This window comes from Vipera berus (assembly GCF_964194415.1).
Source record: "Vipera berus genome assembly, chromosome: W".
Classification (NCBI taxonomy): domain Eukaryota; kingdom Metazoa; phylum Chordata; class Lepidosauria; order Squamata; family Viperidae; genus Vipera; species Vipera berus.
In genome coordinates, this window is record NC_138210.1 from 66,764,501 (window position 1) to 66,776,428 (window position 11,928).

The 11,928-nt window shown below is 38.2% G+C and overlaps 1 protein-coding gene across 1 annotated transcript in view; it reads right to left on the reverse strand.

Annotated features, from left to right (window-relative positions):
- LOC308676394 (vomeronasal type-2 receptor 26-like) overlaps positions 1–11,498 on the reverse strand; it is a gene marked incomplete at both ends in the record, with an annotated part of 131,859 nt that extends 120,361 nt beyond the window's left edge. The window contains 2 exons of the mRNA XM_081342206.1: positions 4,853–4,979; positions 11,355–11,498. Coding sequence (XP_081198332.1) covers positions 4,853–4,979; positions 11,355–11,498 — 271 coding nt within the window. The remainder of the gene's footprint in view (positions 1–4,852; positions 4,980–11,354) is intronic.
- Between the last annotated feature and the right edge of the window lie 430 nt (positions 11,499–11,928).

Here is an 11,928-nt window from a genome sequence, read left to right on the forward strand (position 1 = left end):
TCAGAATTCTAACTATCCTTAACACCAGTTTAGAATATCACCTTGTTTTTATCACCTTTTTATTTTGTTGTATTGCTTTTCTGTGTTTGTGGTTCTTGCAACTCATTTCAGGTCTATGGGGAATTCAGAAATTGTCATGTTCAAATGGATAATTGTAAGGAAGGAATCACTAGCTGGGAACCTATAGATAAAACAGAATCATGAATAGAAAAGTCCTTTGGATATTTCCCAACATATATCTTTTATTTTGTTTTTCAGAGAAGAAGTTGATAGTTGTACCTATCTGATTGGGTATAAGAATTCTCTTGGAATTAAGAGATGCCACTGAAATAAAACTAACTAAATTAGTAATTACTGTGGAAATATTACCATTGTTTAACAAAAAGCTCAAGAAAACAAGAAAGGAGCAAGAAGGTAAGAAAGAAATGAAACATTGTAACGTTTCTTCAGTATCTGTTTCTCTGAGTTACAAATTAGGTTTTCTGTGTATTGTGGGAAGAATAAGATTAAAAATTACATTGGATGTATTGGAATGCATATTTTAATGTTATAGAAATATCTGTAGATCAGACTCTTAATATTAAATTTTAAAATTAATTCTTTTATCAACTTGTTTAATGCTATTTTAATTTATAATATTAAGGCTTACCAAAGTAAGAAGTATAATTATTTTGAATGTAGATCAATAATGTTTAAATTGTCTTTCCAAAATATACTTCAACAAGGACATGGACATATGGTGATCGCTGTTAATACTGTGTTTCCACAAAAATAAGACCAGGTCTTATATTATTATTATTTTTACCAAAAGACCCAATAGGGCTTACTTTCAGCAGATGTTTGTAGCCACCCACCCATTCCTTCATATTGTCTGCTTGCCTGCAGTCACAATGGCTTACAGGGCTTCCCAGGGCAGACACTCAGAAGGTGAGGAGAGTGCCAGCAGAACACACCTTCAGGTGAGGAGGAGAGCAGTACAGACAGGCAAGGGAAGCTGAAGGACTGGGCAGCACATGCCTCCACTGCCGCCTCCCTCCACTTTATTTTTATTTATTTATTTTAATTCCATTTATATCCCGCCCTTCTCCGAAGACTCAGGGCGGCTTACAAGCTTAGCAGTAGCCTTCATTCTATGTATATGCCACTCTCTGTCATTTCTTGTCTGGGTGAAAAGTGTTTTGGTGTTTATGGGGTTCTTGGAAATGTAGCAAATTGCTCCATTTCCAAGCATTCCATAGGTGCCCAAAAACTTTTTGCCAAGAGGGAGACTGGAAGCTTTGTCTGCTTGCAAATGGGTTCTCTTGTTTCCAAGCACCATATTTGTAATCAGATGAAGCTTACAGTCTCACCCTGGGTGAAAAGTACATGAGAGAGCCAGGTGGAGGCAGAGGCATGGGGGTAGGTAGGCAGGCGATCTGGACATGCTGTACCACTGCCTGGTTTGTGGGAGGTTCATGAGGTGGCACCAGCAGCAGGTGGAGGCAAAGGCATGGGGAGGAGGCAAGCAAGCTCGGCATGCTACCTACTCCATCCCACAGTCTCTTGGCTTGCCTGCAGCCATGCCAGTGTAGGCAGCCATGCCAGGGTAGGCAGCCATGCAGTGCATCAGGAATGCCTGCTTCAAACCCATGCAACTGTCTATACTCAGACTTACCTATGCTGTGCCAAGGGTCCGGCAGGCTGTGGCTGCTATCAGACACCGTCGGCCCCCACACACTTGCTACCTTTTGTCCTGGCCACACCCACTGTCCCAGGCTTATTTCTTATGGGTGGGGCTTATATTAGGTCCACCCCAAAAAAACAGGCTAGGGATGAATTTCTGGGTAGGTCTTATTTTCAGGAAAACATGGTATTATAGGGGAGGAATGGCCCAACCAGCAGCCTTTGCTCTGATGGGTGCTGCAGGTTCAATGCTCTCTGTTCTCCTATTTAACATTTACATGAAGTTGCTCAGGAGGTTGATCAGTCTGAGTTGAGGTATCATCAGTTGTTGCCTTTTTGTTCCCAATTATATATCCCCATCCAGTGTTTTTCTTGGTGCCTGGAATTTGTGACACTCTGGATGAGGGAACAACAGACTTCAGCAAAAGTCCTAATAAGTCCAAGTGGATTTGGATTTTTAGATTCTCTGGCTCTGGGAACCTTCCATCTCTTATTCTGAATGGCTCCAGACACATCATGTGCACACTCCGGGGATCCACCTGGACTTGTGGTTCTTGCTTGATGAGCAGATGGCAGTTGTGTTATGTGTTTTGTACCAATTATGCCTATTTCTGGACTGGGAGGCCCTGCTCATGGTCATTTATGCCTTAGTCACTTTTTCAATGAATTATTGCAATGCTATCTATATCCTTGGAAAGTATAAACATTTTCAGCTCATGCCACTTGGTCAATTGGGGGACAGTTATGGGTGCAAGTCATTTAGAGCCTTGGTGGAGCAGTGGGCTAATGCCTCCTTAAGTAACACCAGCTGCCTGCAATTAGTGCAGGTTCGAGTCCCACCAGGCTCAAGGTTGACTCAGCCTTCCATCCTTCCGAGGTAGGTAAAATGAGGACCCAGATTGTGGGGGGCAATTAAGCTGACTTTGTAATAATGCCGCTTGGGGTGTGTGTGAAAGCCCTAATAAGCAGGCATATACATAGAATGAAGGCTATTGCTAAGCTTGTAAGCCGCCCTGAGTCTTCGGAGAAGGGCGGGATATAAATGGAATTAAAATAAAAAAAAATAAAATAAAATTTAGGACATGTGATATTTATGCTCCATAAGCTGATGATTAAGTGCTGCTGCTTGTCAACTGATAACATAAAAGTTATCTTTTTTTTTACAGATAGATGATTGAAAGGAATCAAATAACACTGACATAGATTGTCTTTCATGTAATTAACAAATTTTATTTGATTTCAGTTTTAGAGTAGGAGGTTATATAGTCAGAACACATAAACCAAGCTTTATAAAATATAAGAAGTTTACCTGAAAATGAAATATCTTTAATGCAATCTATTTATTTACACCTAATGTTAAATTCTTCCCCTTCTTAGCTGTTCCTTGTTATTTAAATCAGGCCTCACCACAATAATGTAACATTTTGGGAAAACAATAAAAGCCAGCAACCCCACACTGGAGCACAAAATAGAAAAAATCTCAACAACTAACATATATTTCCCCTTTGTGCTCAAGTATGTTGGAACAAATGATAGCCAGATGCTGCAAAATATCAACATGCTAAAGGTAATAAATTTGGCTTCATTAAATGTGTCAGGTAACTTCCTGACCAGAAAAGCCACTATGAAGCTGATTATTGCCAAGAAGCCCATAAAACCAAGGACACAGTAGAACATGACAGTTGAGCCTTCATTACACATCAATACAATTTCCTTTGGAATGGAATACATGTCAACATCTAGGAATGGGGGAGAGGTTGATAGCCATACAATGCAAATAATGGTTTGAATAAAAGCACAAGAAAGAACTATATAAACAGCCAGTCTCTTCCCCATCCATTTTCTAATTCCAGACTCTGGATTGGTAGCCACAAAAGCTAGAATTACAATGATAGTCTTTGCCAAAATGCTAGAAACTGCCACAGAGAAGATGATACCAAAAGTAACTTGCCGAAGAAGACATGTCCATTGATGAGTCCAACCTATAAAAAGCAAGGTACAAAGAAATGAAAGCAGGAGAGAGATGAGAAGAATGTAGGTGAGGGTCTCATTGTTGGCTTTCACAATAGGGGTGTCATTGTGTTTAATGAAGAGCCAGAGCACCAAAATAGTAATGATAGAAAAAATAATAATAAAACTGGTGAAGGTGATCCCCAAAGGTTCTTCATAGGACAAAAAAGTTACATATTTTAGAATGCAGAAATTTTGTTCCTCATTGGGATAATGATCTTGTGGACACTGAAAGCAGTTGTCCATGTCTGTGAGAAAAAAAACAAAAAAACAAAACAGGTTTCTATTCTACTAACAGCTTTCATGAAAATGATACTGAAATAATCAAATCTAATTAACTATTTAAACATGTACACAACCGCTTGATGGACAACCAGCAGGTAGAAGCTATGGTTAGGAAAGCCTTTGCATACCTATGGGTGGTATGCCAGTTGCATCCATTCCTGGATCTGGCTTGCCATCAGCCATTCCCTTGTAACTTCCTGCTTAGATTACTATAATGTGCTGTTCAATCTGCCCTTCAAGAACATTAGGAAACCTCAAAATGCAGCTGTGTTGGTAATTAATGGCACCAGCTGTATGGCCCATGTGAGACCACTACTCAATGAGTTGTACTGACTGCCAGTGTGTTTCCCAGTCCAATTTAAGGCTCTGGTTGTTATCTTTAAAGCTCTATATGGCTTGGGAAAGGGTTACCTGAGGGACTGTCTTTTTCCAAGGGTTTCTACCTGTCCAATGTGATCTGAGCATGCTACAGATCCCACCAGCCAAAGAGTGTTGACTGGCAGATAATAGAAGATTTTCTACTGTAGCCCCTGCCTTATGGAATGTTCTCCTTTCAGAGATTAGAATGGCCCGACACGGTTGGCTTCTTGCAAAGTTTTAAACACTTGACTATGTATGTGAAATTTGTTAAGGACCCTGTTAACTGCCCTGTTACTTGGGTTCACCAACAGTTGAATAATCATCACAGCTTCTCTTTGTTTTGTTTATCTTGTGGATGTTTTTATTATTTTAATGTTTTCTAAATTGTTTTATAATTTTAGAATTGTAAGCCTCCCAGAGTCACTTGGTTGAGTTGGGTGTCTATAGAAATTGAATCAATCAATCAACCTGAGTACTTCAGCAGTTGTAATCACAGATGACAAATGAACAACTATTCCTCTACAAGATCACTTACCTTTCTGATTAGAAATCTTTCCTCCTGGACAAGGAAGGCAATCATAGCAGCAAAATGGTTTCCCTTCCTTTTTGGCCTTCCTGTAACCTGGATGACAATTGTCATTGCAGAGAGAAAAGGGCTTTGTCTAAAGACAAAAGAAAGAAGAATATTTTTCATATTGCAAATGTGCATATCTATAAATAACCAGGGCTTTTTTGTCATAGAACACTCAGAACGGAGTTCCGGCACCTTTTTTGGATGGAACATTGTAGGGTAGGCAAAGCGGGTTGTATGATATGCGTGAGTTCTGGCACCTTTTTCTTTTACAAAAAAAGCACTGTAAATAACCATAGTGGTCAGTCCTTTCATAGGTGAATCATTAGAAGGACTTCATATATGATAATTTATAATGTAGAATCTTTTAGGGAAAATGATTTATCAATTGTTTCTGTCCATCCAAAAGTTCATATAGAGAGTGATAGATGGGTAGTGAATCAGAGAAAAAATAATCTGACATATGTCAGCACTAATCAAATGCCATTTAAACGTCATATTTTAATTTTTTAGCATTCCTTGGTGATATTTTGTTTAGTATTGATTTTCCTCTCACAAATTTATAATTAGAAATTCTTCAATTACAGATAATGACTCAAATGAATACAGCTTCCAATTATATCTAAATCATTATTTTGGAGACAAACCATGGTATGAATAAATGAAATCTAATAAACCTGACATTCCCTGCATGGATGTATTAAGCAAGAAGGCATGCTGGTCCTGAAATGTATGATTCCTCCATACTGATACTCTATGTAAAAGGAGATATTTGAACATTTTCTGTTTTGTTGGATTCTTTCTCCTATATCTTGTTATATGACATTTCTTTCTACATTGTCTCTGTATTTTCAGACAACTTTCTGAGATAGTTGAAGAAGAGTTAGTTCAAAAGCTTTTCAAGTTTCACAACTCTCAAGTAGGACAAAGAATTACAGGACCTACCTGATTAAACCACTTTGGCCAAATTATGGATTCCTCTGAAATAGTAAATGTTTTTTCTGTCTGGGACAAGGGCTCTATGTCTCCTACTTTGACTCTAAGGAATGAAAGGTTTGGAAATGTTACCAAGTTGATAATATCAAATCCAGTTTCCATTTCTCCATTTTGATTAAAGTAAACTGTTTCCCCAACACTGTTGTTAAATGAGGTGATTTTCACAAAATGGTTGAGCTGAAGAGAGGAGATGAGATATCAGGACATATTTAGCGACATTGCTCTTTTCCATTTAAGTTTGTTTCATATATAACAAAATAGATATAGGCAGAAAACAGGAATTAGAATAGTGTTCTAGAGAAAAAGGAGAAATTGGGATGAATAAATTCATTTTCTGAAAAGGTCTCAAGTTTTTGTTTGCTTGATACATGTTGCTATGCAATCACATGCGTATCCCTAATTGGATGTGAATTATGCCGGTATGGTTAAGTGTCAGTTCATAGGACCTCTCAGGCAAATAGCCTCTCAGAGGTACAGTAATGGATACAATGAAGCTGCATCAATGTTTTTCTATGGGTGATCAGGCAGTTTTCTCCATGGAAAACTGAAGCTGCTTGGAATCACAATTTCAATCTCTATAGAACTACTATAGAACAGTTAAATAGGAATGCATCCTATTTAGGAAAAGAATGTTATACACTGTGAGAATAGGGTTCACATGACAGTCTGTGAAACAATACTAGCTTTCATGGCTGGTATCTGTTGTGTCATGTTGGGCTTCAGGGTTTATGGTTTGGCACTAGCAAAATACCCGGGGCAGGGGAGGGAAACCAGTTGTCATCTAGAAATTTCTTCTGCTTTCAGAGTTTCCAAATGTGAGATCCTGTTTCTCAATCTGGGCTCATGGAATCAGTTGGGACTGTTGCTATTGTACCAGCCTCCCTGCTGCATAGCAATCTCTATGCCATAGCTCTTGGAGGGCAATTTGGGGTTGGTGGTGAGGTTCCCCAGGCTTATGGTTTTGGGGATGACATTGGAAGAGACTCAGGAGTGTATGGTCCCCATGGAAGCCATGAACCTATCTCAGATAAGTCATAGTGTACTCAGGATAGTGGTCATACTCTGGATATGATTTGTTGGAGTTGTGTAAGTATCCCCTTTGTCATGGTCAGACCCTAGTCCAGGGGGTCTGTATATAGGAAAAAAGGCTTCAGCTGAACCCTGGTGACTGTGGGTTCTGGGGATTTATCACCCTTTGTTTTGGGTGGAGTCGCCCTACCACATACCAATTCTTTGTGTAACCTGGGATTTCTCCTAGACCCATAACTCTTGTTCCAAAGAGTAGGTGGTAGTCATGGCTAGAAAACTCTTCCCAGGACTTCATATTATGCAACAGTTACATCATTTCCTGTAATCTGTGTTCAGTAACTCATGCGTTAGTAATCTTTCATTTGGATTACTACTATGGGGATATCTGTGAAGAGTATTCAGAAGCTATAGCTGGAGCCAGTGGTGGGATTCAGCCAGTTCACACCAGTTTGGTAGAACTGGTAGTTAAACTTTGTTGAGTTCAGAGAACTGGCTGAACCCACACTGCTTCCAAAAGTCCGTTCTAGGACTCAGAGGCCTGGAAAAGGCCTCCCAGGCCTAGAACGGCCCACTGGAAATGCATGGGCATCACTTCCAGAAGTCCATTCTAAGCCTCGGAGGCCTGGAGGAGGCCTCCCAGACCTAGAACAGCCCGACATAAATGTGTGGATGTCACTTCTGGAAGTCCATTCTAGGCCTCAGAGGCCCAGGCCTGCATCCACACAGAGAACTGGTTATTTATATCCCACCACTAGCTGGAGCCTCTAGGGTGGCAAATGCAACATGCTGTTAGGAAAGCTGCATTGGTTGTTGGTTGGTTTCCAGGTCCAATTCAAGGTGTTGATTTATCACCTTTAAACTCTTCATGGTATGAGACCATCTTGCTCTAATGGGATTTCCCATCCCACTCATGCTGGTAGAAGACTTCTTCTCTGGATCCTGTCAGTTAAAGAATTTCAGCTAGTGGGGTCAAAAGAAAAAGACTTCTCTGCCATTTCTCTGACCTTTGGAATATCATGCCTCCTGAAGTTAGGTCTGCCTTTACCCTTCTGGCCTTCCAGAAGAGCCTTAAAAACTGGCTCTGGCAGTTGGCTTCAGAGGGGTGTGCTATGGGGGTGTGCTATGCTGAAGGTGATTGATTGAATAAAAGACAAAAGTCTATTCCTCTACCATCTCTGCTCTTGGTTTTCACCTTTTATTTGGTGTTCATCTTAACATTAATGCTTTTAATGTTTACATATTTATGCTTTTATACTATTTTACACCACTGAGCATCACCTGAGATAGTGACATTGGACATATAAATTAATTAAATAAATAATAAAATTAGTGCCATGGTCTAGACAACAGTGGCAACTGTTATGAGGCAGATCACCTTGTCTCTGAAGATGCCAGCCACATTTGTGAACCAGCTTCCACTCAGCCCTCATATTTTTGAAGTTTCAAACCATTTGAGCTACTTTACAAAATAGTCTTAAGAAATGTGGAAGTTTAAGACTTTTCTAATTAGTCTAGAATCTCTTCTATGAACCAACTTGACCTAAATGAAATCAGATCATCCAAGACATTACCTTCCATAGGTGTTGAGCCAGTAAGCTTTGGGTTGTTTCATGGACACTCTCTTTCTTTTTTGATTGAAATGAAAGCATGTTGTGCAAAGCATATGCCACAGCATAGATTGCATTGTAGATGCTATAGCTATGGGAGGTCATGCTCATTTCAAAAATAGATGCTGGGAGATTCTCCAGCTTCTCCTCACCAGTGCAGGAGACCCTTCCTTGTCTGTTTATCATGGACTCAGGAAAGAAACATCCAAAAGCCTGTTCCCAAAAAGCCTGAATGAAACCATCCTCTCCTTTAAAGGTAGCATTTGTCAACTGAAGAAAGTCAGTGAATCTCAGGACCTCCTTTGAATGAATTGCTAAGGACAAGGCACCATGAAGAAAGTCTATGTCTTCATTCTTTTGAAAGGAGAATGATGTGAAATCCATCTGAGCTGTCATAATGTAAACCCTTCCTGTTGCATGTATTGTTACATCCTCATATTTCAATATAACAGGAAACAGTCTGACAAATATCATGGTCTCAATTTCACCATAAATAATGGATACATTAGTAATACTTCCAGTTACGACACCATACATGTTTAACCCCTCTGTCACCATCTTATCAATGTCACTAACTGATGTAATTACTGGGAATTTTTCAATATAATCAAAAGAGATTCCTCTCTGAGAAAATATGGGAAGAGCATCCTGGATAAATCTCTCTCCATTGTTATCATTGTCATATACTACTCCAATCCATGTCCACTGGAAATGCAACAGTAACTGAAGAATCCCATTATATTGCCTTTGTACATCTGGAAACAGCTGGTGCTGGAAAACAGCTTGAGTTTTCCTATTCATCTCAGAAGAAGAACCATAAGTGAACTATAAAAATAAGAAAAAATATTTCAGTATTTATATCTAGAGAAATATTTATTTTTATTTTTAAATGAATATGATTGAGATGCAATTTCCTTTTTACTTAAAAAAGATTATGAAATCAAGTGCACTAGTCCTATAGGTTAAACATGCAGAGATGTTTTGCTATGAGTGAATAACATTACTGAAAAAGTCCTTGAATGAATAATGGGTATTTTCCCTCCTCATAGTGTTTCTATCATTACATAAGCCATAGGAGAACATTAGGTGTTTTTATGTCTTTAGAAAACACCCTAAAAATGCTTAATTATAGTAATCTTCAATACAAATGGACTTTACCATGATTTGAAACAAGCACCCCAAAAAAATATTGATTAACCAAATCCAACTTTGAGACCATCTTATGATGAAAGATTAAATCTTAAAATGTAAGAGTTGTTCTAAAGAGCATGAATTAATATCTGAAATACATTAAATAAATACATTATTTGTCACTGAAAGTAAAAGAAAAAAAGTGAAGATGAATGACATTTTTGCCCAGTTAATAGATATGTTTGGGGAAATTAAGGCATAAATGTAATGAATGAAAGGACAAAATATATATCAGAATATATAAATTAGTGTCGTTGAGGCTATTAATGATTTATTATTATTATTATTATTATTATTATTATTATTATTATTATTATTATTATTATTATTATTATTATTATTATTATTATAACTTATATACCGCCCTTCTCCCGCAGGACTCAGGGCGGTTCACAAGGCAATTAAAACAACATCACAATACAAAAATTAATAACAATTAAAATAGATTAAATTATCCTTAATTAAAATCTAAAACCCCTATAACTCTGATTAAAAACCCAATTACAATAAGTTAAAAAATTAAAAAATCCTCAGTCCTGGCCGGAAAGCTCAAAGAGCCAGGTCTTCAGGTCCCGGCAGAACGAACGAAAATCAGGGGCAGTCCTAAGCTCTACGGGTAACTGGTTCCAGAGGGCAGGCGCGCCCACAGAGAAGTGTTGCTCTCCGGCAATCCTTTGCCAGCAGCACCCTGAGAAGGCCCTCCCTGTGGGAGCGCACAGGACGAAGGGAACTTGATGCTGGCAGCAGGTGTTCCCTCAGATATCCTGGACCCAAGCCATTTAGGGCTTTATAGGTCATCACCAGCACCTTGAATCTCACCCGGAGGGCAACCGGAAGCCAATGCAGCTTTATGCCAAAAAGCAATTCATATATCAGTGAAAATTGCATGTTACTCTCCAGTGAATGGTCACAATATAATAAGCAAACATATATTTTGTGGAAAATTGAGCAACATTTTGAATGACTGCAATTTAGGTAAAGATATTTTTCTCCATGGATGGGTTAGAGAGATTAGAGAGTTTAAGTGATTTACTCATACAGAGACTCAGGAACAATTGCATATTACAATGGTGATTGTCTGAATGTAATCAATGAGATCATACAGCAGAAATGGAAGAAAAAAGTGATAGACAGCATCATGCTAGAAAGCAGAAAATCATAAAGAGGTCCTGCCTTTAGCCATGAGGAGTTCAGTTAGTATAACATTGCATGTACTCTAAAGGAATAATGCAATATTTTTGTCTCATTTATGGCCAAACAAAAACATCTCCCAATATTTTACAGATCTGCTTATTTCTCACTAAAGGAAAATCTATGTTCTTCAGAGGTTTTCATTACCAATTTATAGTAAAGCAAAATGGAACTGCTGTATTTTATTCTATCCTATTGGTTCCAAAACTTAAAGGAAAGGCATAATGTTATACAATTTGGCTCAAAAGAAAGAAACATGTATTTTGAAAATGACTTGTCCTTAAAAACATGACACTTCTCCTTATTTCTATAAAACTATTTATTCAAATGTCATTTTTAATTTCCAGTTAACAAAACTATCTCTGTGCATATTTCAGTGTGAGATAGATATGTAGATGATAGATAACAACTAGGCATATAGACTGAATTAAAATCTGGGAGGCAACGCTTACTTGTGGAATCTTGTAAATGGACAGGATGGCTGCCATGTGGATACAGACTTCAGAATTGGGTCCTCCAATGACTGAGACTAGATTGTTCTCTGTGTCACAGTTGTAGTTAGGGATTAACTTGCCTTGTGTTGAGAAGAGTTCCATTGAGGCATGATATGTCCAGCTTGCAATAAAATTGCTGTTATAGATATGGAGGCCTAGGGTGAGATTGGACAAAATCTGGAGGTTTTCATTAACCTCCTTTACGGCAAATGTCATAGATAAAATGTGTTGGTAGAGCTGAATCACTACTCTGAAATGAAAATTACGTATTGATTTGAGTACATTGATTTCAGAAAAAGACATGTAGGACATTGTCATTTATCTCACAGCTTTTAACATGCTGTACTCATAATTTCCCTCATATGGTCGCTGATGAATGTTGTTGTATAATCTAAATCCATTTTTACCACCTAATACTGATACTACTTTAAAAAACATTGTTTAACATAAGAAAATTGCCAAGAATACTAGGATACACAATTCAATATCATTATTGCCTTTGTGCTTCATGCTGCAATTATATCTATATTCA